At 38.0% G+C, this 25,360-nt stretch overlaps 2 protein-coding genes and 1 long non-coding RNA gene across 3 annotated transcripts in view; all 3 read right to left on the reverse strand.

Annotated features, from left to right (window-relative positions):
• LOC125916054 (zinc finger protein 112-like) overlaps positions 1–9,555 on the reverse strand; it is a 49,778-nt gene extending 40,223 nt beyond the window's left edge. Inside the window, exons 1-3 of the mRNA XM_049622232.1 lie at positions 9,411–9,555; positions 8,331–8,429; positions 365–1,731 (exon numbers count right to left, since the gene is read on the reverse strand). Of these exons, the coding sequence (XP_049478189.1) occupies positions 365–1,731; positions 8,331–8,429; positions 9,411–9,555 (1,611 nt within the window). The remainder of the gene's footprint in view (positions 1–364; positions 1,732–8,330; positions 8,430–9,410) is intronic.
• LOC125915975 (zinc finger protein 420) overlaps positions 1–25,360 on the reverse strand; it is a 421,195-nt gene that overhangs the window by 289,992 nt on the left and 105,843 nt on the right. The gene's annotated exons all lie outside the window — the stretch shown is intronic.
• Positions 13,482–18,680, reverse strand: LOC125916012 (uncharacterized). Its single transcript, XR_007455815.1, has 3 exons — positions 18,207–18,680; positions 17,882–18,021; positions 13,482–17,676 (listed from the first exon to the last, which is right to left on the reverse strand). It is a non-coding gene; the product is annotated as an uncharacterized LOC125916012 (long non-coding RNA).

Genomic DNA, 25,360 nt, shown 5'->3' on the forward strand with positions numbered 1-25,360 from the left:
ATTTTCCTTTCAATTATCAGTTTTTGGAATGAGATAGTGCCCTAGCAACCTTCATAGATATATTATACAGATGGGAAAAATAGAGGCGATGATAGGTAAGATTAAAAGCTCTTCTATATTCACTCCTTTAAAAAAGAGTTTCTTTCTAGAACACATTTCCCAAAGTTTAACATAGTTTTTAATGATGAGAAAAGGCTTCTAAAAATTCATGAAATTTATCCTTTCCTTCAAAGAAAACCTAACTATTTAGGTTAGCTGTAAGCACGAAGCAAAAGGGATTCCTATATTCAAAAACTTTTCCCCTAGAATTTATTTTCTAATGCCCCTTAACACAAAATTCACAGTGGAAGGCTTTCCTAAGTTATTTAGTTACATTATGAATTCGCTGATGGTAAGTAAGATGTGAATGTTGTCTAAATGCCTTTTTACATTCCTTACATTTGTATGGTTTTTCACCAGAATGAATTCTCTGATGTTGAATAAGTGATGAATGAAGTCTAAAGGCCTTTCCACATTCCTTACAGTCATAGGGTTTCTCACCAGTATGAATACTCTGATGTTGAGTAAGTTGTGATAGCAGTCTAAAAGTCTTCTCACATTCCTTACATTTATAAGGTTTCTCACCAAAATGAATACTCTGATGTTGGGTAAGTTGTGAGAACAGTCTAAAGGTCTTCCCACATTCCTTACAATCATAGGGTTTCTCTCCAATATGAATACCCTGATGTGAAATAAGTTCTGAGTAACGACGGAAGAACTTCCGACATTCCTTACATTCGTAAGGTTTCTCACCAGTATGAATTCTCTGATGGAGAGTGAGATGATAGCCACGACTAAAAGTCTTTCCACATTCTTTACAATCATAGGGTTTCTCACCAGTATGAATTCTCTGATGGAGAGTGAGTTGTTGCCGCACCCTGAAGGCCTTTCCACATTCCTTACATTCATAGGGTTTTTCACCAGTATGAAGTTTGTGATGTACTCTAAGGCCTGTACTACACAAAAAAGCCTGCCCACAGTCCTTACATTCATAACACTTCTCAGCAATATTAAGTCTCTGATGTCGTGTAAGGTGTGCATACTGTCTAAAGGTCTTCCCACATTCCTTACATTCATAGGGCTTCTCACCAGTATGAATCCTTTGATGAAGATTAAGTTGTCCTCTTACTCTAAACGCCTTCCCACATTCCTTACATTCATAGGGCTTCTCACCAATATGAGTTCTCTGATGTACTCGAAGATCTGCACCACATGTAAAGATCTTTCCACATTTTTTACATTCAAGGAGTTTGTCAGAAGTATGAATTCTCTGATGTCGACTAAGGTGGGCACACTGTCTAAAGGCTTTTCCACATTCTTTACATTCATAGGGTTTTTCGCCAGTGTGAATTCTCTGATGGAAAGTAAGTTGTTGGCGTACTCTAAAGGCCTTCCCGCAATCCCCACATTCATAGGGTTTCTCTCTATTATGGATACTCTGATACAGAGTAAGAGAAGTGAGTTTTCTGTAAGTGGGCATTTTTTCAGAGGTGGTTTTTTTCACTTGCCGGAAATATCCCTCTTGAAGGTGTTCTTGTCCCTCGAACTTCTCATATTTATAATCTTTTCTGATAAAGGAGTTTTCAAGGCCACAACTTCTAATTCTTCCCATTATCTCCCACTGAGATAAATTCATTTCACAAATATCCTTTTCTTGAAATAACTTTTTAGTGTCATATCTGGATTCTAAATCTGAAAGAAAACAAGATAAATACATGCTATCTTCTTATTCTAGAAAAAGCAAACAAGCATATAAAAAAACTTTATAATAGAAAATAAAGCTCAATTTCAAGTAAACGAGCTAAAAACCTCACCAAAGTTTGAGAATCTTTAAATTTTTTAATGATTACTCTTTTTAATTAGAATAATGCACAAACATCTTACCATGAATAACATGGCCTTTGTTTACCATATCATCTCAAGCCACTGCCTGCTTTGCTCCCTATATTCCTATCCCACTAGCCTCCTTTCAGCTCCTAGAATATGTCATCATCTTTCCATTTCTTAGAGCTTTTCACTGACAATTTAAATTCATAGGAATTTCAACTTGCATTTTCTACATGGTTGGGTTCCTTTCATCCTTTAGATACCATGTTAAAAATCAGACCCATTCTGGGCACCTGGGTGGCTCAGTCGGTTAGGCAGCCGACTTCAGCTCAGGTCATGATCTCGCGGTCCGTGAGTTTGAGCCCCGCATTGGGCTCTGTGCTGACAGCTCAGAGCCTGGAGCCTGCTTCTGTTTCTGTGTCTCCCTCTCTCTCTGCCCCTCCCCCATTTGTGCTCTGTCTCTCTCTGCCTTTCAAAAATGAATAAATGTTAAAAAAAAAAAATCAGACCCATGCTGACTTCATCTAATTTATATACTTTATTTTTTATCCCAGTAACGTGTTCCATGTTTCTTAACACTTTTTTGATTTTGTTGTTACATATTCATTACTTTTCCCATTTTTAAATTCTCTTTATTTTCTTACCTTAAACCTTCCCAAGGGCAGAAGCAACCTTTCATTTATCATTGAATAACAAACTCACAGCATATAGTAACTATTAATTATGAAATCTCATAATTGGTTAACAGTTATTGCATATGTTCCCTTGCCTCTAATCTTATGCCTTATTACAGATTAAATATTTTTTATTACTTCCTATAGAGATAGGAAACAAAAGCACATCTAAGCTATCTCAGTCAAATATATAAATGAAAAATGGTGATGTCTTCACATCTGATCATCTTCCCAATTGTCTACTTTCACTTAGGTATCTCCACTACATCTGATTTTCTACCTTGCATAGTCACGAGTAAACTTTGCCTGTTTTCACAAGGTAACAAGAAGCTCATCTTTATTTCAGTTTATATATCTACACACATCTATGTTACAAACAGCCTGTTTAGTTCCTTCATGCCCTTCCCTATACTCTCCCCAGAGTCCTCAAAGCCAATGCCATTTAGATTCTACCTAGAGAGTATTTTCGTGATTTTTCAGGCATAAGAACAGTTTTATACCATACTAGCATGCTAATAAAATTCTGAGCAAAGAGATGTTTTTCTCAAATGTGTATTTCCTCAAAAAAATTCCAATTAAGAGTTCACTACTTTTTTTTTTTTTTTAATTTTTTTTTTTTCAACGTTTTTTAATTTATTTTTGGGACAGAGAGAGACAGAGCATGAACGGGGGAGGGGCAGAGAGAGAGGGAGACACAGAATCGGAAGCAGGCTCCAGGCTCTGAGCTGTCAGCACAGAGCCCGACGCAGGGCTCGAACTCACGGACCGCGAGATCGTGACCTGGCTGAAGTCGGACGCTTAACCGACTGCGCCACCCAGGCGCCCCTAGAGTTCACTACTTTTCAAAATGAAAATGGTATTTTTAAAAACTGAGAATACAGGAACACTAGTTTTAATATGCCCAAACTGGAAAGAATCCATCAGAATGGCTATGCAAATTAAAACATACTGAAACAACACAATACTGTATACCAAGGAGAATGAATAATATACAAGTACATGCAACAACATGGATCAATCTCACAAACATAATGGTGAGTAAAAAAGCCAGACATAAAAGAACATATACTGTATGGTTCCATTTTATAAGTTTCAAAAAAAGTAAAATTAATCTATGGAGTTGCTAACAGTCAGGATAGTGGTTAATTTCAGTGGGGAGGAATGACTCGAAGGAGTTAGGAGGGAGCCGCTACTTCTCTCTCTCTCTCTTTTTTTTCTTTGAGTTTTTTATTTATTTAAGAACTCTCTACACAGAATGTGGGGCTCAAACTCAGGACCTTGAGATCAAGAGTCACATGCTCTTCCAACTGAGCCAGCCAGGCACCCCAGGAGGGAGCTTCTAATATCCCAGCAAATCTCTATTTTGCTGCCGGTCAGATGGGTGTGATCACTTCGTGAAAATTCAGTAAGCTGTTTCCTTATGATTTCTGGATTTTTTTTTTTTTTTGGTATACATTTATGTTTCAGTAACTTTGCTTAGAAAAGGATTACTGAAAACATTAAAAAGTAACAATGATTTAAATAGTGTAGATAAAATATAAGCAGAGACAGGTAAATGATCATAGAAAATATCACTATCGGGGCACCTGGGTGGCTTAGTAGGTTAAGCGTCTGACTTTGGTTCAGGTAATGATCTCACAGTTCATGAGTCTGAGCCCTGCGTCAGGCTCTGTGCTGACAGCTCAGAGCCTGGAGTCTGCTTTGGGTTTTGTGTCTCCCTCTCTCTCTGCCCCTCCCCCACACGTACTCTGTCTCTCTCTAAAAAATAAATAAAACATAAAATTAAAAAATATATATATCACTATGAAATCTGTGTGTCTTCCTCCCTCCCTCTCCCCTTAGTTCCTTCCATTCTCCCACTTTCTCTCTTCCCCTTCTCTCTGTCTCCATCTCCCTACCCCAAAAAAGCAATAAAAAATTATGGCAACTTTGTAAGAATCTTTAGGAAAAAGTCAATTTAAGTCTTCATTAAGATAAATAAGATATAAATGACATATTAAATGACTAGTAATTAGCTAAATAACAGTAGTAAATGAGTAGGAGGCTATAAAGGTATGACAAACGTTATAAATGGTAATTTCAAAGGATTTACTTATAAATTTAAAAAGTAAAAACCAGCAATGGAAAAGGAAACTCATAAAAAAATTTAAAAACAGGAAAGTCATAGTTAAAATAAAAGTAAGCCAAAATATTTGTAAGAAAATGAGAAAGTGTTCACAGCATAAATGCTCACACAAATTGACATAAGAAACATTAAACAATGGAATGGAAAAATAGAATAAAGGAGATGAGCAGACAGTACACAAAATATATATAAATATACACAAACTTAAGACAAAATGTCCATATTCTCACACACACACACACCACAAAGTAGAACAAGTTATAAAATTTATCCTATAGAGGTGCCTGGCTGGCTCAGTTGTTGGAGCATGCAACACTTATCTCAGGGTTGTAAATTCAAGCCCCACATTAGGTATAGAGATTACTTAATAAAATCTAAAACACACACACACACACACACACACACACACACACACACACCCTATAAATTTAAAGGTTTTCATTAAAAAAAAAATTTCTGAAAGTGGATATAGTGAACCTGAGACTCTCATATATGCCCCCACCCGTTATAAGACATGCCAGATTAAGACCCTGGCATGTTGAAAATTCTCACCTAGGAGACTACTCTATAGTATGAACACTGAACTATAATCTTATGATTTCTGTAAACAAAAAGCCATATTTGTTTATGCCAGTTCTTATCCTTGCAAGCTACTAAGACAATCATTTCTATAAAAACAAAGCTAAATATTTTAGGTTCTTGTTCTACTTTAAACTGAAACTAGAAATAATAGCCTATGTAATATATATATGATCTATACAAGAAAAAATTGGCTGGACCTACAATGAAACCAAAGGCCAAACTAAACATCCAAAGACTGGCCTATGGTAAGGAATTTTAATGTTTTGATTTTTAAGATATATGTAAAATATTTAACTATTTAAAACTAATAAACCAAACACTACTTTGGATTCTACTGAATCAAGAACTTTAGTAAACAATGCTAATAGGAAAACACAGTGTTAGCCCATCTTAGATCAATATGAAAGGAGAAATGTTCTTTCCTTTTGCAGGGTATCAGCTTAAATTAAAAAGAAAACGAGGATCATGTTACCTGGTCACAGAATTAATTTGTTTTCTGAGGTATGATGTCTTTCATTACCTTTCTTTGTTGTTACTGATACAAGATAATATGGAATACAGAATATTTATGACAGAGGCAGTATTGGTTATATTAACACCAGGGTTAATGTATCAAGAAGTCTGTAAATATTAAAACCCTATGACCACAGAATTGTACTTCTGAGAATCAATACTTACTAAATACTAAATAATCCATACTGAATCCTAATAAAATACTAAATAATCCTCACATTCTGCTGATAATCTTACTGCTTACTTAAACAAGGAATCAGAAGCAACTGAAAGAAAAATCCGTATTCTCCCCTTCACATTATTCAATCAATCTGTGTCCGTATCATTGTCATAAGCATGGGTTTTCTTCATAAATTGGCTCCTATTCTTTCCCATCTACTGAAGGCCATTCCGTACAATATTATCGATCTTTCTACTCCATCAATTTTCATTTCTTTGAAATCATTCCCTTCAACATTTAATATGTTCTAATACCTCATATCGTAGAAGACATTTCCTGTATCCTATGTGTCTACTTTTATGGCAGAATTCCTTCAAATAGTTGTATATATTTTTAACACGGTCTCATCTCTCATTTTCTTTTTATTTCCCAAAAACTTTAAAAGATTACCACAGAGCACCTTTAACATACACAAAAGTAGAATAGTTTAATAAATGTCTACACATCTATGACCCAGCCTGAACAACCATCAACCCCTGACCCAACCCAGGCCAATGCACACCCCAATCCACTCTTCTCATATTATTTGACACAAATACCATATATTCATTTTTTCTACTTACAGGATTTATCTCTAATAATACCATTATCCAAACCTAAAAAAATGGACACTAACTCTTTAATATCAAAAATGAGTGTTCATACTTCCAACTGTCTCAAAGATAAAATTTTAAGTAATTTAAAAATAGTAAATTTATTCCCCCAAGAAGTCCATAGAATACAACTGGTTGACAGGTCTTTTACATGTCTTTTAATCTATAGGTTGGTTCTCCTGCAATCTTTCAATTTCCCTTGTAATTTATTTGTTGAAGAAACGGTTTTGACCCCATAGTGTTTCCCATTTCTTAATTTTGCGGACTACATTCCTAAGGGGCAGTAGAACATGTTCCTCTATCTTCTTCCCATAAATTGGTAGTTGGCTTTAGAAACTTCATCAGACTTAGGACCAATTTTATTGGCAAAGTTACTTCATAGGTGATACTGTATCCTTTCATTAGAAGAAGTATGTCTGATTTTCTCTATTTCTGTGACATTATCAGTATTGATGTTCAATGCCTAGATTCAGTTGTTCATTACGGGTTCCAAAATGGTAATACTCTAATTCTGTCATCTTTCATTTATTCACTGAATACTTTTAAGAAAAACATCCATCTAATACCTATTGGTACAGTTCTTATAAAGAATGCAGAATACTTCTTTTCCTTTATATTTATATTTTCTAATAAGTTAAATCTCTAGTAGTTTCCAATGGTGAACAATTTACTATTAGTAACACTAAGAATGTATGGAATTAAGCATATTTTATGTATTATAACATATTGCAGTTATGTGTATAGTCAAATAGTTCCATCTTTGACCAGCTAGAGCCTCTTCAAACTGCTTCCTGTTCTCTGACCACCCTATTTAAAGTTACCCAACTCACCCATCATAATTCTCCATATTCTTACCCTACCTACTTTTCTTTTTTTTTAATATGAAATTTATTGTCAAATTGGTTTCCATACAACACCCAGTGCTCATCCCAACAGGTGCCCTCCTCAATACCCATCACCCACCCTCCCCTCCCTCCCACCCCCCATCAACCCTCAGATTGTTCTCAGTTTTTAAGTGTCTCTTATGGTTTGGCTCCCTCTCTTTTTTTTTTTTCCCTTCCCCTCCCCCATGGTCTTCTGTTAAGTTTCTCAGGATCCACATAAGATACTTTTCTTCATAATACTTAATCACTTATGATATTTGGTAACCCATGTGTTTGTTTATTGTATGACTTCCCTACTACAATGTAAACTTTATGAAAAGAGCAATGAAGAAATACATATACAAAAAATGGATTGGAAACAAAAAGATTAGATCCAAAGTACAGGTAAAATGGTTGTCATTACAGGGGTACCTGGGTGGCTCATTCCATTAAGCACCTAACTCTTGATACCAGCTCAGGTCGTCATGTCACATTCGTGAGGTGGAACCCACCATGCTCAGGGCTAAGCATGGAGCCTGCTTGGGATTTTCACTCTCCCTGTCTCTCTGCCCCTCCCCTACCCATGCTCTCTCCCTTTCCCACTCTCTCAAAATAAATAAACATTTAAAAATTTTTCCTTATTTAAAAAAAAGGTTGTCATTATGGAAGAAAGCTTTCCCCCACTGAAATGACAGGGAAATAGAAGTGAAGAAACAAGTAGCAAGCCATAGTACAGATGAAATTTCCTTGGTGGCTCATGCTGAGATCTAAGTTTTCTTCCCAGGTTTCAGGTCTTTTCTTCATTACCAGTATCTATGGTGTGCGTTTCCTTCCCAACCAGTAGGCCATGCCATGCCATAACCATGTATCTCTGCCTGATTAGCACTTACTCACCTAGGCTCCTTCTTCTTCTCTCATCCCTCACAACCATCCAGGGTTCTTTCCCTTGCTCTAGTAGAGTAATCACATCTGGCTTAGAAATGGTATACCCTGCTTGAAAAAAACATAAGGGTATGTAATAAAGAATTTACTTGATCAAGCCTGCAGAATGAAATAGAGTAATGGGATTGAAAAAAACATTCATAATAGTGTTACTTCAGGATCACAAGGAATAACAAGAACAGAAGTAGGAACATTGTCTTACTTAAACTCATACAAACTCTGTCTCTTAGGAGGAAGGAATGATTTTTTTTTTTTAAAGAAGAAATAATGATTTGAGAACACTGGTTTTCAAATCCTGGCTCTGCTACCTGGGTCACTATGGCCTTATTTTTCTGTTGTAAAAAGGAAATACTGTATCTAGCCAAAGGACTGTTGTGAGGTTTGATTTAATAAATGTAAAGTGTTTGGATGAGTGTTTAGTACACAGTACACGCTATGCATACTTATTAGGGACTTTTATTAGATATTTTTGCTATTTTTTGTTCTTCTGCTAAGAGGAAAATAATTAGTTTCTTGCCAGGATATTCATCCAATATCAAATGCAAAATTCACGTATTTTAAACTTTTACGCATAAATCACTTAAAAGGTAATACGTCTGTTGTGGTAAATTCAATGGTCCACTTGAGTTTTAATAAACTGTTGATTCAACCCAGCAACACATATGTTGTATAAGCTTTTTAAATAGATATGCGGAGCCAGATACCTCTGGTCTTCCTACTCACATTCAGGTGAAGTAACAGATAATAGACCATTTATAGCAATAAGAAACCAGATTTCTTTGATAACTGGTTTTTCTATAAGTGTCTCAGAATTTATATCTAGCTGTCATTAAAGAGAAGTAATTACGGAGAAGGCAAAGAAAGACATAAAGGTCACTAAATTATCGGGGAAGCTGAAGGAGCTATTTAAATGCTTAATGGCTGCAGGTGCCTATTCCTAAATACAAAGAAAATATTCAGCTAGCTTCCAGAAAGACAGTCGTGAAATTCAGTCCTATGAATTTCTAAATTATATGACACAGATAAGCTTACCCACTGACACCAAGTTGCTATAGTTCTCTAATATCACATCTCTGTACAAATTCCTCTGATATGAGTTCAGGCATTCCCACTCTTCCTGAGAAAAGTCTACAGCCACATCTCTGAACATCACCAAATGCTGAAATGACAAACCCATGTATTATTTCTAAAATTATTTATTTCTGTAAAGGGCCAATATTTTAAGCTTTGCATGCCACATATGGTCTGTTCCATATCCTTTCCCTTTCCCTTCTTTTTTTAAACAATTCCTTCAAAACATAATTAGCTCAAAGGCTGTATGAAAACAGGCCAAAGGGGGCACATGGGTGGCTCAGTCGGTTAAGTCGGTCCGACTTCGGCTCAGGTCATGGTCCTGTGGTTCATGTGTTTGAGCCCTGCATTAGGCTTTGTGCTGACAGTTCAGAGCCTGGAGACTGCTTCAGATTCTGTGTCTCCCTCCCCTCTGCCCTTCCCCTACTCATGCTCAAAAATAAACATTAAAGAAATTTTAAAAAATTTTAAAAAATAAAAATAAAAACAGGCCAAGGGACGAATCTGGCTCATGAGCTGTAGTTTGCCAACCACTGCTAGAGACAAAACTTCCTGTGGGAAGGGGGATACTTCCCTTAATTAAGCACTGTGGGATACTTAATTTTATTTACTTCTAGATATGTTCACATAAATTAATCAGAATTTCACAATTAACTGGAATAGTGATCATAAAAACACTGCTTGCAATGGGCTTAAATTGGCCTAAAAAAATTCTCAATAAATGTGTTTCATTCTAACTCCTTTTCCTTTAAGGATTAGAAAAAAAATTGATGGATTTTTTTCCCTTCCTTTAAGGATTAGAAAAAAAATTGATGGATTTTTTTCCCTTCCAAATGAACCATAAAATTTCTATTTTTAAAAAGTAGAGTTTGGGGGTGCCTGAGTGGCTCAGTCGCTTGAGTGTCTGACTCTTGATTTCGACTCAAGTCAAGATTCCAGGGTCGTAGAATAGAGCCCGTGTTGAGCCCTGCTTTGAGCCATGCTCAGCATGGAGCCTGCTTAAGATTCTTTCTCTCTCTCTCTCTCTCTTTCTTCCCTCTGCCCTTCTCCCCCACTTCTCTTTCTCTCTCAAAAACATAAAAAAATAAATTTAAAAAGTAGAGTTTGTATAAAACTAAAAAATTTCTTCCAGACCTCTCTTCATCATTGTATCATTAGCATTTTTTCTGTTATAACAAATACTTTACTGAATATTTATAATTTACTAAACAATAGTCCATTTGTTAGACTTAGTAATGATTATATTCATATGTTTCTATACTTTTAAATATATTAAGTCATATTTAAAATTTAAGTTATACAAAATCTCTGAAGCTGCAATGTCCAGTATTCTAACTTAGACACATGTAGTTATTGAGCACTTAAATTGTGGCTAGTCCAAATTTAGATGTGCTATAATTATAAAATACATACCTGATATTAAAGACTTTAGAAAGAAAAAAATGTAAAATATAATTTCCATACTGATTACACTTTAAATGATAACATTTTGACTATATATACTGTATTAAATAAAACATTAACTGTACATGTTACTTTTTACTTTTTTTAATGAGACTACTAAAAAGTTCAAGATGACATAAGTGCCTTGCATATTATTCTATACTCTTTATGAGATGATATGCTGCCTAGTGCACTTAAGGCACTAATTCTTTGGGGTGCCTGGGTGGCTCAGTCAGCTGAGTGTCCAACTCTTGGTTTCAGCTGAAGTTATGATCCCAGGGTTGTGGGATCGAGCCCCACATCAGGCTCCACTCTGAGCATAGAACCTGCTTAAGATTCTCTCTTTCTCCCTCTGTCCTTATCCCCAACTAGTGTGCGCTCTCTCTTTGTATATCTCTAAAATTTTTAAAACGACACTAATTCTATACTTTTAATATATGAGTACTAGAAAATTTTAAATTACATGGGTAACTCATATTATAATTCCTTTAGATGGAGCTGCTCTACAGTGATCTCCAGTACTGAGTCGCAGATCAAACAATTTCCTCTATGGACTTCACTTCTATTTTATCTCTGCTCTAGGCAAAGACTGAACATTTAGGAGATGCTGAATAATTTGGTCAATATACACATGGACATGGATGGAGAAGAGACAGGCACACAGAAGGGGCCTGGGCTGCCTGATTCCATCCCTTGCTAGAATGGAAGACTAGGAAGAAGTTGTTGGGTGGGGCTCTATTAAGAAGTTTCAGGATATCTAATGAGAATGTTCACATAACCTGAAAAAAATTACCGTACTTTAAATAGAAACACCAACTTACATGAGCCATGATTTTAGAGTTGCAAGAACTGGTTAGTTTTCCTCAAAGGTCACTTGCTGGAGAAGATGAGTCCATAGAAGCTAGAGCTGGGGGAAGAAGGTGAAGCCATAAGAACAAAATTGCCTCAGAGCTCCCAAATTTTAAAAAGTCATACTACTACTCCCATCCTACAACCCTCTCCCCCCAGCAACACACAGACAAGTTATAAGAGGTAGTATGTAGTTTAGACAAACAGATGTCCTCAAATCCACAGGAAAATCAGTTGCACAAGGACAGACACAGAGCAGAGACTCTTTTGCATGGAAGCACATATTCATATACTTTAGCAGGAGTGTTTCCAGTTAGTCTTCTGCCCCAGGGAGGCTGATCTGGACCTGAGAATGGATTGTCTAGGCCTGTCCTGAGCAGATCCATTTCCCTCCATTCCCACCTTCCCAGCCAAGAAGCGGTTATATCATCTAACCCAGAACTTCTTTCTAAGACTCAGGAATGTGGCTGGGGTCCCTAACCTAAACATAGAAAATACTATGGACAAGAATTTCCTAAACTTTGCTAGACACTGGAATTACCTGCAGGTCTTTAAAATATACTGATGCCTGGCTCACATCTCTCATTTTTATTTAATTAGTACAGAGTGTGACCTGGGAATCAGGATTTTTAAATTCCCCTCAGATTTTATAAAATTTCTGCCAGGTTATCATAATGAGCAACAAAGTTTGGTAATCAAACTTTGTGTGCATCACATTCCCCTGGAGGGCTTATTAAAACACAGTTTGCAGGGCCTCACTCTTAGAGTTTGGAATTTAGTAGGTGTTTAGGGTTGGGCTTGAGAATTTGCAGTTCTAACAAGTTCCCAAGTGATACTTGATGTTGCTCGTCCAAATGTCACAATTTGAGAAAAACTTGCATAGCCCATGCTAGCGGTCTTTATCATGACAAAACTATACTTGCACACTGGGATCCCTTCCCAGGGGGAGGATGAACTACCATTCGCAGGCCCTCAGAGCTCACCAGTCACTACATATCTGTTCAGAATCATTAATACTACCTGCATGATCTCATTTATCAACCCATCTCTCTTGGAACCCAGGCTGGGGAAAAGTGAACTTGTGAAACCTGACCATGGCTAATTCTCTAGAAAGTAGAAATAACTCATTCGTTAAAACTAATAACTAAGGAAATCCATATTAAAGGAATTGGACTAGATTTGAAAAATTGATAATACTACTTATTACTAAAGTTGTGGGGAAATGGACACTTAAGGTATGATGTAGAATGATGTATGGGAAGTGTTTATAATGGGACCAAAAAAGCTGGAAAGAACCTAAATATCTTTTAGCAGGTTAAATGAATTATTGTGCATTCACACAATGGCACTAAAAACCCATGAAAAATGAGGGTGCCGGGTTAGCTCAGTGAAGAGTGTGCAACTCTTGATCTCAGGGTCATGAGTTCAAGCCCCATGTTGGGTGTAGAAATTACTAAAAAAGTAAGTAAACTTTAAAAAAGTAAAATAAATTTTAATTTAAAAAATACTAAAAATGAAGGTAAAATTCTTATTTGATATAATGGAAAGATGGTAACTACAAACTGCTGGTAGAAGGTAGGTTAGGAAATAGTTTTATAGTATAATTGTATATTTGGCAGGAAAACTACTTACATAAACATACATGTATATGATGAGGGAGCATAAGGCAAGCTAATACCTCACAAACCCTCCCCTCCCCCCCCCCAGGGGGATATGTGTGATATTCCTCAGACCCTTCTGGCTGCCCAAGAACAAAGGAAAGGGAAGAAAACAAATGGTTAACTGATAGAGATCACAGTCATGCAGGACATGAGTCTCCATCAGTTTACGTATGTCTTAGTAAATGACAAAAAAAAAAAAAAAAAGGGCAATTTTATCAATAACCCAATCTCCAGAAACCTATAGACTCAGTTTCCTGGAGCCCTAACATCACCTTCCTCTCCATAGTGATGGGGGGGACAAAGGCCAAGAAAGAAATGGCAGGTAAAATTAAATTTTATGGTCTACTTCATACTAAATCCTTCAGAAATTCAGCCAAACAATTCACAGAGTGTCACCTATATCCCACTTGGTAAAAAGTGTTCCTGTCTCTGAAATGACCATGAAGTGAAAAGTTGGGTAAGTAATAGCACATAGAAAGCCTGTTGAAAGAATTGCTCGGGCAGTTTGAACATTACTACCCAATAACTGATTTCTTAAATAATTTATAAAACATTCATAAAATGGAATACTAAAGTAATCATTAAATGCTAAGTTTTAGAAAACAGTTAAGGAATAGAAAGTATTTTCAAGATACACTGAAAGAAAAAAAATCAGTTTACAAAACAATATATAATATGATTAGTTATTTTATTTATTTATTTAATTTTTATTATTTTTTAACATTTATTTATTTTTGAGAGACAGAGCACCAGGTGGGGAGGGGCAGAGAGAGAGGGAGACATAGAATTCAAAGCAGGCTCCAGGCTCTGAGCTGTTAGCACAGGGCCTGACATGGTTCAAACTCGCGAACCATGAGATCATGACTTGAGCCAAAGTCGGACGCTTAACCAACTGAGTAACCCAAGCGCCCCAATATGATTATTTTAAATCATCAATATGAAACAGATATCAATAGATGGGGGGAAAAAATCTCTATATTTCAATTCTGACATTTAAAAATTAATTTTAATTAAGTCTCTCAATTTAATTTCCATTTCTATCTTAAGAATTGTAATTGCTTGGAAGATTTCTCAAACAAGAAGGGGACTACTGGGATTTTACCTTTCCCCATAGATCCATGATTCAAAAATCCATGAGGACACTGAATGTCTCTTTTAAACTAAGAACTAGAGGGGGACTCCTGGGTGGCTCAGTCGGTTAAGGGCCCAACTCTTAGTTTTGGTTCAGGTCATGATCTCACGGTTTGTGAGACCAAGTTCCACAACAGGGCTCTGTGCTGACAGCAGGGAGCCTGCTTGGGATTCTCCCTCTCCCTCTCTCTCTGCCCCTCCCTCACTAGCACTGTGTCTGTCTCTCTCAAAATAAATAAATAAACTTTAAAAAATTAAACTAAGAACTAGAGGTCTTGATTTCTTTTAAATTTTTAATTAGGGTTATACCATTATTCAGAAATAAAATCGTACAGAAAAATACATGCTTGTAGAAATATTTTGGGAAAATATGCTCTAAATATTAATAGTGATTATTTCTGGATGTTGGGACCATGGATAATTTTATTTCACAAGCCTGCATTAATTCCATCAGAAATATCGTTTTAAAAAGCTATTCTCATTGGAGTGCCTGGGTGGCTCAGTGGGTTAAGTGTCTGACTCTTGATTTTGGCTCAGGTCATGATCTCATGGTTTGTTTGGGGTTCTGCATTGACAGCACAAAGCCTCCTTTCTCCTCCTCCCTCTCTCTGCCCCTCCCCTACTCATGCGCTCTCTCTCTCTCTCTTTCTCTCTCTCTCACACACACACAAAGTATTTTTCAAAGCTAAAAACAAATAAATAAAAATTTATAAAAAGCTATTCTCACTAAAAATAATTTTTTAATGATTTGGGAGAATGGGATACCTTATAGTCATTAAGAAAACTGTGATTAGGGGTGTCTGGCTGGCTCAGTCCACAGAGTGAGTGACTCTTGATCTCGGGGCTGTGGGTTCCAACCCTACACTAGATATAGAGATTACTTAGAAAAATAAAATGTTTTTAAAATTTTGTGATTAAATTGGCCTATGTAAGTGGTAAAAACAGGGAAATGAGAGAGAGAGAGAATCCCAAGCAGGCTCTACACTGTCAGTCCAGAGCCCAATGAGGGGCTAGAACCCATGAACCATGAGCCTCCACGCTACCAATTCTTGAATATTGTATTTCGTCAACACCTGAGAACCTTCTGTGAAGGATCACAATGCTTTTCCAAACTAAAGACAGGGGAAAAAATGCTTATTTCATAGCATCTGCTCAAATATTTGAGCTTAACTCTACTGGGCTCCAGTTAATACACTAGTTATTAAACCCTTGTAATGTATCTTATAAATTGTTATCTTAGTGTTCAAGATACATCTATAACTTAATTTCTTAAAGATTTTTATTCAGAATAAATACTTCTTAATGTTACATTATATACATATATATTTTTCTAATGACTAAATTACTAATAAATAGAATTTTTAGTATCGTATAACATCGCATCACATGGATGGAGTGTGAGTTACTTAACCATTTCCATATTGCTGGATGCTACTTTTATAAAAGATTATAACAAAAGTCATTCCCAGTTATCCCAAACTTCGATTCTACACCAGTAAGAATCAACCTTGTTGGGTCTTATACAACTTTGATTAGTATCATGAAATGACAGACTTCCTCCCCACCAAATTACCAACAAGTATATACAACAATCCTGTACATAATCTTAGATTTTTGTTGGCCTGAAAACCCATAAACACAGTCCAAAGACTTCATGTTAAGAACTCCTCTTTTGGTCCATTTGAGTATGTGATTCATTTTCCTGCTAGCAAGCATCCATCCTAATTAAGCTCACATTTTCATTACTCTTGGGAATACAGAAAACTGATAGAGAATGACTAACAATCATCATTTAATACCAATAGGTAATATTAGTTAAGCAGTCTTCTAATGTGCGGGGTACTCCTCTAAGAGCTTTACAGGTACTAATTCAGGTAATCTTCAAAACCACTCTGCGACATAAATACTATTATAATTCTGATTTAATGGATGAAGAAACTGAGACACAGAAATATTGCTCAAACTCCCTCAGATTTAAGTGGTGGGCAAGATTCAAATTCTCTCAACCTAGGTTCAAAATCCTTTTATTTTTTATATATTTTTAATGTTTATTTATTTTGAGAGAGGCAGAGAGCCAGCAGGGGAGGGGCAGAGAGAGAGACAAAGAATCCAAAGCAGGCTCTAGACTCTTGAGGTGTCAGCACAGAGCCCACCACTGGGCTGGAACTCTCTGACCGCGAGATCATGACCTGAGCGGAAGTCCCATGCTTAACCGACTGAGCCACCCAGGCGCACCCCTAGCTTCAAAATTCTTAAATACCTTATACACCTCAGTCTATCCAATAACATGCCCTAAATAAACTTATGCTACAAACTCTCAGTCATAAGTAAACTCTGAAGACCTAATGTACAACATGGTTACTATAAATAATGATAATGTATTATAGACTTGAAATTTGCCACAAGAGTAGATCTTAAGTATTCTCACCACACACGTTTGAAATTTGCCACAAGAGTAATCTTAAGTATTCTCTCACCACTCACCATAGTTATTTACACAAAAGTAACTATGGGAGGTGATGGATGTTAGTCTGACGGTGGTAATCATTCCATTCCACAATGTATACATATACTGAAACATGTATATATTTATGCGTTAAACATATACCATTTTGTATTTGTCAAAAATAAGCAAAATAAACTCATGCTACCAAATCTCTACCACATCTGGCAAGAGTTACCAAAAATCTCCAATGGCGGAGTCTCTTGGAAAAAAATTCCCACCCCTACTCTGGAATCAATCATTGAAGATATCTAAACAAACCCTGAACTACTCCTTAACAAATCACAGTCGAAAACAAAGCATGAACTTTCACTTCCAAAAGGGGCATTTCCATAATCAGAATATATAGCATATGGTTAAACTAAACGTAGAACTGTATTAGACGGGCACTAAGAAGTGTTATCTATTAATTAGGTCCTCTGCCATTAACTAGGTAGGGAAATCTTAAAGCACAAATCAATGAATAGATCATTCTTAAGCAGCACATAACAAGGGAAGAAAATTTAAAAAGCCCAGTGTCCATAAAATCAAATCATTTCACGGAAACAAAGAATCAGCACAAACTCACACAGAACCTGGCTTTTAGAGGCGCGGCAGCGATTCGTTTCACTTCAAAGGCCTTCTCTGGAGACTGGCAGGGCTAGGGAAGCAAAGTGTTCATTACACCCCAGGCTTTTCTTAGTCCGTCAAAACCCACCCGCTCTGCCCCTTGCCCCTCGCCCGTCGCTAATCGCCACAGGCATGCACAAACAGAAACCAGAGGCAAACGAGGAAAGGTTTGCGGTCACCCGAGTCCGGGTTCGCAGCTCTCGGTACCCAATAGCTTGGTCGTCGCTACTGCTCACCGCCTGGGACGGCCCACTGCGTCTTCTTCGGTCCAAGGGGTCGTTCCGTCCTCACAGGCCAGCCCTGAATCTGGTTCCAGCGCTCTGCAGGGTACCTTTATTCTGGGGCTCCACCTCCGACTTCCCTCTTACAGCCAGGCCTGGGTGGTAGAGAAGACCGAGGTGAGTAGGACCGCAGGGTCTCGCATTGCAGAACAGGCCGCGCCCACATACCCGGCCCAGCGGCGCTACTGGCGCACGAATTTAAACCCAAGCCGTCCGTGTCTCTAACTGCAAGCCCTCACTCGGGAAGAATCGCACAGTAGCCCGAGGCCGCAGGACCCACCCCGGGTCGGGTCTGCGGAATCTAGTCCTTCAGAAAAGCAATCTGCGCACTCCGGCCGCCACTGACTCTGAGGACCGCCCAGCCCTCAAGTCTGCCGTGTGGGGCTTCTAGAGTGTCTATCTCGGCACGAGTGCGCAAGCGCGCAGGGGGCGGGGAAAGGGCCTCGGCTCTTCAGAAGGGCTCGCGGGGGGAAATGGGGCCAGATTACCGCGGCTGGCCTGCGGAATGGAGAAGCATAATTCCGCAGGGCCAGGACTCCTCAGGCCCGTAATGGTGACTCTGTGAGTGATCGGTGCTACCGAGGGTAATCCGAGCCTGCTCCCCTTTTGGAACAGTAGTCCAAAAATCACAAAAGCTACGTATTCTGGCTTTCCTCTTTCGGTTCTCGGCTCCGCCCTCGGTTTGAGCCGCGAGCACCGCACCGCCCTCAAGAGGAGCGTGGAGGCTCCGGGGAGTTGCAGTTTGCGTTCCGAGTACGCAGGCGCTGGGGTGGGGGGGGGGGGGGGGCGAACCCTGTCCTTTACTGAGGTCAGGGAGCCTCTTGGAGCCACAATCGCTGGAGGGTAGGGGAAGGGAAAGGGGTGCAGGTAAGAAAGGTTGGAGCCAGGAGCCCGGCTTGGGCCTGGGTATCCAGATCTCTAGGCTCGTAACGGGGACCCTGACCGATACCCAGTGCCCTGTGTGTGGTTCACGTGGAGCTTCCTGAGGGACTGGCGTGGTACCGCCAAGTGCCTGAGAGTGTAATTGCATACTGGGTTGTGTTTTTTCCTACATGGAGCGATTTCCCCGCATATGTCATTCTTTGGATGTAAGACTGAGAAAGCGCCACAGAGAACACTGTGCATGATTTTGCCTGACTAGGGATCTCTGAAGTCTCTGTGGTTTGTAGCATTACGAAACAGACTCAATTGGCTAGATCTAATCGGCTTTATTTAACTCTTAATGAGTTGGCAGCATCCCTTCTAGTAAATAGACATTCCTAGGAGTTTTACAGAATGGAAGGATTTCCAGGCAGGATGATGGGGCAAGGAAATTATTAGCAAAAGAAAAGAAAGGGTTGTTTCAGGCCAGGTCATCTTTTTGAGGGAAGGGAATAGGCAGGAATCTTATTTTGCAGATTACTAGTGCTGTTCAGGAAATTTCAGGTTGACTGTTTAAAGGTCACATTTATGGGAGTGGTTGGAACTGCAACTGTTGATTAATTAAAATTGTTAATCTTGGTTTGCTCTCTAAGGGTAAAATGACTCCATCTGGAGCTGGTTTCTTTTATTGTAACAATGAAGTGCCTCACATTGTGTGTATCCTTGAAGATGGCTGTGCTGTGAAGGTAACCAGAGTATGTCACCTCTATATATGCCTCTTGGAAAAAAAAATTATTTTGAGCTGAAAGCAATTTAGAAGCATGAAAGTCAGGAGAGCTCTCTCTGCCCTCCCCCATTTCTGCCTAAATTCAGGGTATAAATTCTCATTTTATATCCTGTTTGAGTTTTATACCCTGTTGTTGAGTTTGTTGAGTTGTTTGAGACAGCTCTAGATTCTTAGCCCATAGATGGTACCAAAGGAATCTGCAAATAGGTTTTACTCCCATTAGTTTCCTTTCACAGACTGCCACACTTGGGATTCTAAAACTGTTTTTCTTTATCCTGTCATTTCTCTACAGTCATATTATTTGTTAAAGATGCTGTATAAGCTAGAGTGCTAAGCCACCACTTTTGAGTTACTCTTGTTTTCTCCCATAAGACATGTGCACACATGTTAATAAATTGTTTATGTCTCCTATTAATCTGTCTTTTTTGTTGCAGAGCCCTAGCAGAGAACCTAAGATGAGTAGAGGTAAAATATTTTCTCCCCGAAGCCCCATTGTGTGTTATTTCTGGCACGGTTTTGATAGGCCTGTACTTCTGGTTCTTGCTTTGCATGGATACCATGTTTGTGGGTGTAGGGGAGCAGAATTTGCCACCCAAAATGTGTCTCTTTAGCATAAGGATTATTATAGGCTGATTATTTTTTTAAGGAACTGCAAACACAGAAGCTCTGAAACTGAGTACAAGTTACCTTTTTGTAAGAAACATTTACATTTGTAAGGGAAATCTCTATTTTTAAGGGTGTCTCCCTCACTGTACCAAGAAGAAGATGGTACCTAAATCTCTAGAATGTTATCCCTGGAGAAGGCATGGACTTAAATCTGCATAACAACCTTATCCTTATTTAATATGCTTTTCCTGGTAACCTCCCATAACTGACCCTCCACCCCAACATCTTTTGTCTTTAACTGAAGATAGTAATTAAGGTGATGGCTTTGGCCATTTCAGGGAGCCACGCAGTTTTCCTAGGTCTCTCCCTTGTATACAGGAAGTATATGTTTTATTAAACTTTTGTTTGTTTATCTTCTGTTAATTTATGGTGTGTCAGTTTAACTCTTAGATCAGCCAGAAGAATCTTGAAGGGCAAAGGATAATCTTTCCTCCCCAGCATGGATCACTGTGTTACTAGGTTCTGGGATTTTGATGGTCAGCATCTTGGCCACTAAGTGTGCTCTCAAGAATGTGGCGCTATGGGGCGCCTGGGTGGCTCAGTCGGTTGAGCGTCCGACTTCAGCTCAGGTCACGATCTCACGGTTCGTGAGTTCGAGCCCCGCGTCAGGCTCTGGGCTGATGGCTCGGAGCCTGGAGCCTGCTTCCGATTCTGTGTCTCCCTCTCTCTCTGCCCCTCCTCCATTCATGCTCTGTCTCTCTCTGTCTCAAAAATAAATAAACATTAAAAAAAAAAAAAAAAAAAAAAAGAATGTGGCGCTATGGCATTTAAGTGAGTAAAATAATTACAGGCACAAAAATACTGGAAATGAGGATGTAAAATTATCATTATTTATGAGTATAAGATTGTAGGAGTATATAATCAGGAAGTTGAAATTAATAGGACTTCATAAAACAAAAGAAGGGCACTTTATTTTCTCTTATAAATGTACTTGCAATATTCATCTGCATATGAGGGGTTTTTTGTTTTTGTTTTTAACTGCACTTAGATGAAATCTTGAATGAATTCAATGTTTTCAATCACTCTTGGATAATAAAAGTTTCTTTGAACACTTTTAGTTAAAAGATCAGTCTCGGGGTGCCTGGGCGGCTCAGTCATTTGAGTGTCTGACCTTGATTTTGGCTCAGGTCATAATCTCACAGTTTGTGAGATTGTGCCCCACGTTGGGCTCTGCACTGACAGCATGAAGTCTGCTTGGTATTCTCTCTCTGCTCCTCTTTCACTCATGCACTTGCTCTCTCTCTCTCTCGCTCTCTCAAAATAAATAAATAAACATTAAAAAAAGATCAGTCTTATTTTTAGCAGTTAAAAATGTCTTTTTTAATAAAAATGTCAGTGTAATAATCAATATTTCATTTAAAGCAAAAAACTTACACCTTTTTCTTTCTCCTTGACCACCTCCAAATATAATTATATCTCAAAGTCAATATGTGGTACTTATATACTAACTATGTAAATTATTTTTTATTCAAAATCAAGTAGATTTTCTAGCTTTTTTTGTTTATTAAGGATTTCATTAGTTTTCTTTGTACCTGTTCTTAGTTTTTATAGATGTTCCACAGATAAATGTTCCACATTTATGTTAAATATCCACAGATGATTTTTTTAAATTGTTCAAATATCCAATTAGAGGGGTGCCTGGGTGGCTCAGTTGGTTAAGCATCTGACTCTTGATTTTGGCTCAGATCATGATTTCACAGTTCGTGAGATCAAGCCCCACATCAGGCTCTCCGCTGAGAGCACAGAGCCTGCTTGAAATCCCCCCGCTCCTCCCCCCCCCCCAAAATAACTAAATAAACCTTTTTTAAAAAACTAACAACAAATATCCCATTAGAATCTCTCAGTCTACCATTCTGGGGCTCCAGTTGGACTCTACAGTTGTCATGAAGCTCACTTTCATTGTTTTCCTGAATCGGATTACTGTTTCCTGGAATCAAGTTAATTTTTCATTTTCATTAAGGTTCATTAAGGTTCTTTTTTCAATAGCTTCCTTTAGATGCATGGGTTAGAGTTAAATTTTTTAGTTCTTTCATGTTTGAAAATGTCTTTATTCTACTCTCACACTTCTCCAGTATTCAAAATTTGGAAACATCACCTCAAGTCTTCTGGTAGCTTATGTTGTCAAATCTAATACTAGTTGCTTTCCATTCCTGTATATGTAACTTTATGTCCCCCTCCCCATTCAGATACTTATTGTTATTTATATCTCCAGTGTACTGAAATGTCCTAACTTATGGTATGGATTTTCAAACATTTTTTATGCTAGGTGAGAATTTTAGTCTTTAGACTCCAGATCTGAGAATATTTCTTATATTTTTGTTTTTGGACAAACATTTTTAAGTTTTTAAAAAACGTTTATTTATTTTTGAGAGAGAGACAGACAGATGCAGGGGTGTGGAGAGGGGCAGAGGGAGAGAGGGAAAGATTCCCAAGCAGGCTCCACACTCAGTGCAGAGTCAGACACGGGGCTTGATCTCATGACCATGAGATCATGACCTGAGCTGAAATCAAGAGTCAGACGTTCAACTAACTGAGCCACCCAGGCACCCCTATTTTAGATATTTTATTCCTGGGATTTGTATTTGCTGGAAGGACTATTCATGAGTTGTGCCTAATTTTTCCTTTTTCATAGGTTTCTCTTATTATATATGGATGCAGTATAATTTTCTATCAGGGTAATTACAGTTGTTCAAAGTTTTCTTCTCCATTTTTGTCTTTTATGTCCAAATCAAATTCTTTTTGCAAAAAAACCTTGAATTGTTTAATTTACATGGGATCCTTTCCTGAAATGTGTGGTAATCCTTGCCTCTAGTCAAGAGGTAAAGTTTCTCAACTGGCAGATATTAGAGCCAGCCTTTTTACTGGAAGACTGCCAGAGAGCTCTGTTCTCTGTTCTTTCTGCTCTGTTTAGAGCAGAAAACTTGTCCAGTCTCCTGAGTTACTGGTGTTTGGGGCTAGGATAAAGAAGGTCCTTAGTGGCCTGATTTTTCACTCAGGCTGCCTGTGCCTCAATCCTGTCTTCTTTTGTGCAGTTGTACATCCTTTCTAGGTCGGTTTATCCAGAGATCAAACCCTATGTGCAGTGTATTTGATTACATAAAAGAGGAAAAGTAAAGGGGGAGAGCAACCAGTTTGTGCACAAATTTTCAACCAAACTGTTTCCAGGTACATACCTCTCCAGGTTTATCATCTTTACCAGAATATAGGACTCAGCAGCCAACAGGGTCTAACTGACATTTATAGAACATTTGTTCCAACAGCAGCCGAAAACACATTGTTTACAAATATTCATGGAGCATATAATAAGATATGGCAAATCCGTGGCCATAAAATAAACCTCAAAATACTTAAAAGAATTGGGGCATGTGGTGGCCCAGTTGGTTAAGCATCCAACTCTTGATTTTGCCTCAGGTCATGATCTCATGGTTCATGAGATTGAGCCCCACAATGAGCTCTGTGCTAACAGCTTGGAGGCTGCCTGGAATTCTCTCTTTCCCTCTCTTTCTTTCCCCCTCCTTCGCTCATGTGTGCTCTTGCTCTCTCTCTCTCCAAATAAATAAGTAAATAAGCATTTTAAAAAATGTTTAAAAAGACTTGAAACCAATTCTTTTGGACATTCTCTGACCACAATGGAATCAAACTAGAAATCAGTAACAGAAGGCAGGAAAATCTCCAAACGCTTAGAAACTAAACAACACTCTTCTAAATAAACTGTGGGTCAAAGAGGAAACCTTAAGGGAAATTAGAAAATTACATTAAGTTGAATGAAAATACAACATATCAAAATTTGTGGGACACAGCTAAAGCAGTGCTATGGGGAACTTTTTAGCACTAAGTGAATACATTAGAAAATAAGAAGAGTCCCAAATCAATAATCTAGTTAAGCTTCCACTTCAAGAACCGAAGGGGAAAAAAAGCAATATAAACAAAGTAAGCAGGAGGAAGAAAGTATTAAAGAGCAAAAATTTTAAAATGAACCTTATATGAAGATCAAAAAGGATCACAGACTTAAACATTAAAAGTATAAAACTTGTAGGAAGAAACAGGACAAAATCTTTAGGTTCGAGGTTGAGGTAGAGTACTTAGACCTGATACCAAAAGTATAATCCATAAAAGGAAAACTGAAAACTTGGGCTTCATTAAAAGTAAAGCATTTGGCTTGTGAAAGTCCACATTTAAATGTTGAAAAGACAAGACATAGTCTAGGAGAAAATATTTGTAAACCACATATCCAAAAAAGGGCTAGTATGTAGAATGGATACGTAGATTAACTTGAATGTGGTGACATTTCATAGTGTATGCATATGCCAAGCTGTCATTTTAATATTCAGTTACACCTCAATAAAAATGGGGGTGGAGGACAGAATGAAAAGGTCTAACATAGCTCTCATTGGAGTGTCAAAAGGAAACAACGAATGAAAAAAGGCAGTATCTAAAGAGATCATGAATGCAAAGTTTCCAGAATTGAAGAAAACTATGAGTCCACAAATCTAGGAAGCACAGTACATCCTAGGTGAGATGAATGAGATAAAAAAGATGCATACTGGGGCGACTGGGTGGCTTGGTCGGTTAAGCGTCCGACTTCGGCTCAGGTCATGATCTCAGGGTCCGTGAGTTCGAGCCCCGCGTCGGGCTCTGGGCTGACAGCTCAGAGCCTGGAGCCTGTTTCGGATTCTGTGTCTCCCTCTCTCTCTGCCCCTCCCCTGTTCATGCTCTGTCTCTCTCTGTCTCAAAAATAAACGTTAAAAAAAAAAAAAGATGCATACTTAAATATATTATTAAAAACAGCAACAAGAACAACTTGAGAATACAAAAGACAAAATTAAAAGCACCTAAGCTAAAAGCATTAAAAACAGAGTACCTACAAAATTATTGCAGTTAGAAAACAGCAGACCTCCCAACAGCAACAACGGAAGCCAGAGACAGAATCATATCTTTATCATTTTTTTAAGTTTAATTTAATTTTTTAAATTTACATCCAAATTAGCATACAGTGCAATGATTTCAGAAGTAGATTCCTTAGTGCCCCTTCCCCATTTAGCCCACCCCCCCTCCCATACCCCCTCCAGTAACCCTCACTTTTTTCTCCATATTTATGAGTCTCTTCTGTTTTGTCCCCC

Source organism: Panthera uncia, assembly GCF_023721935.1.
Source record: "Panthera uncia isolate 11264 chromosome E2 unlocalized genomic scaffold, Puncia_PCG_1.0 HiC_scaffold_19, whole genome shotgun sequence".
NCBI lineage: Eukaryota > Metazoa > Chordata > Mammalia > Carnivora > Felidae > Panthera > Panthera uncia.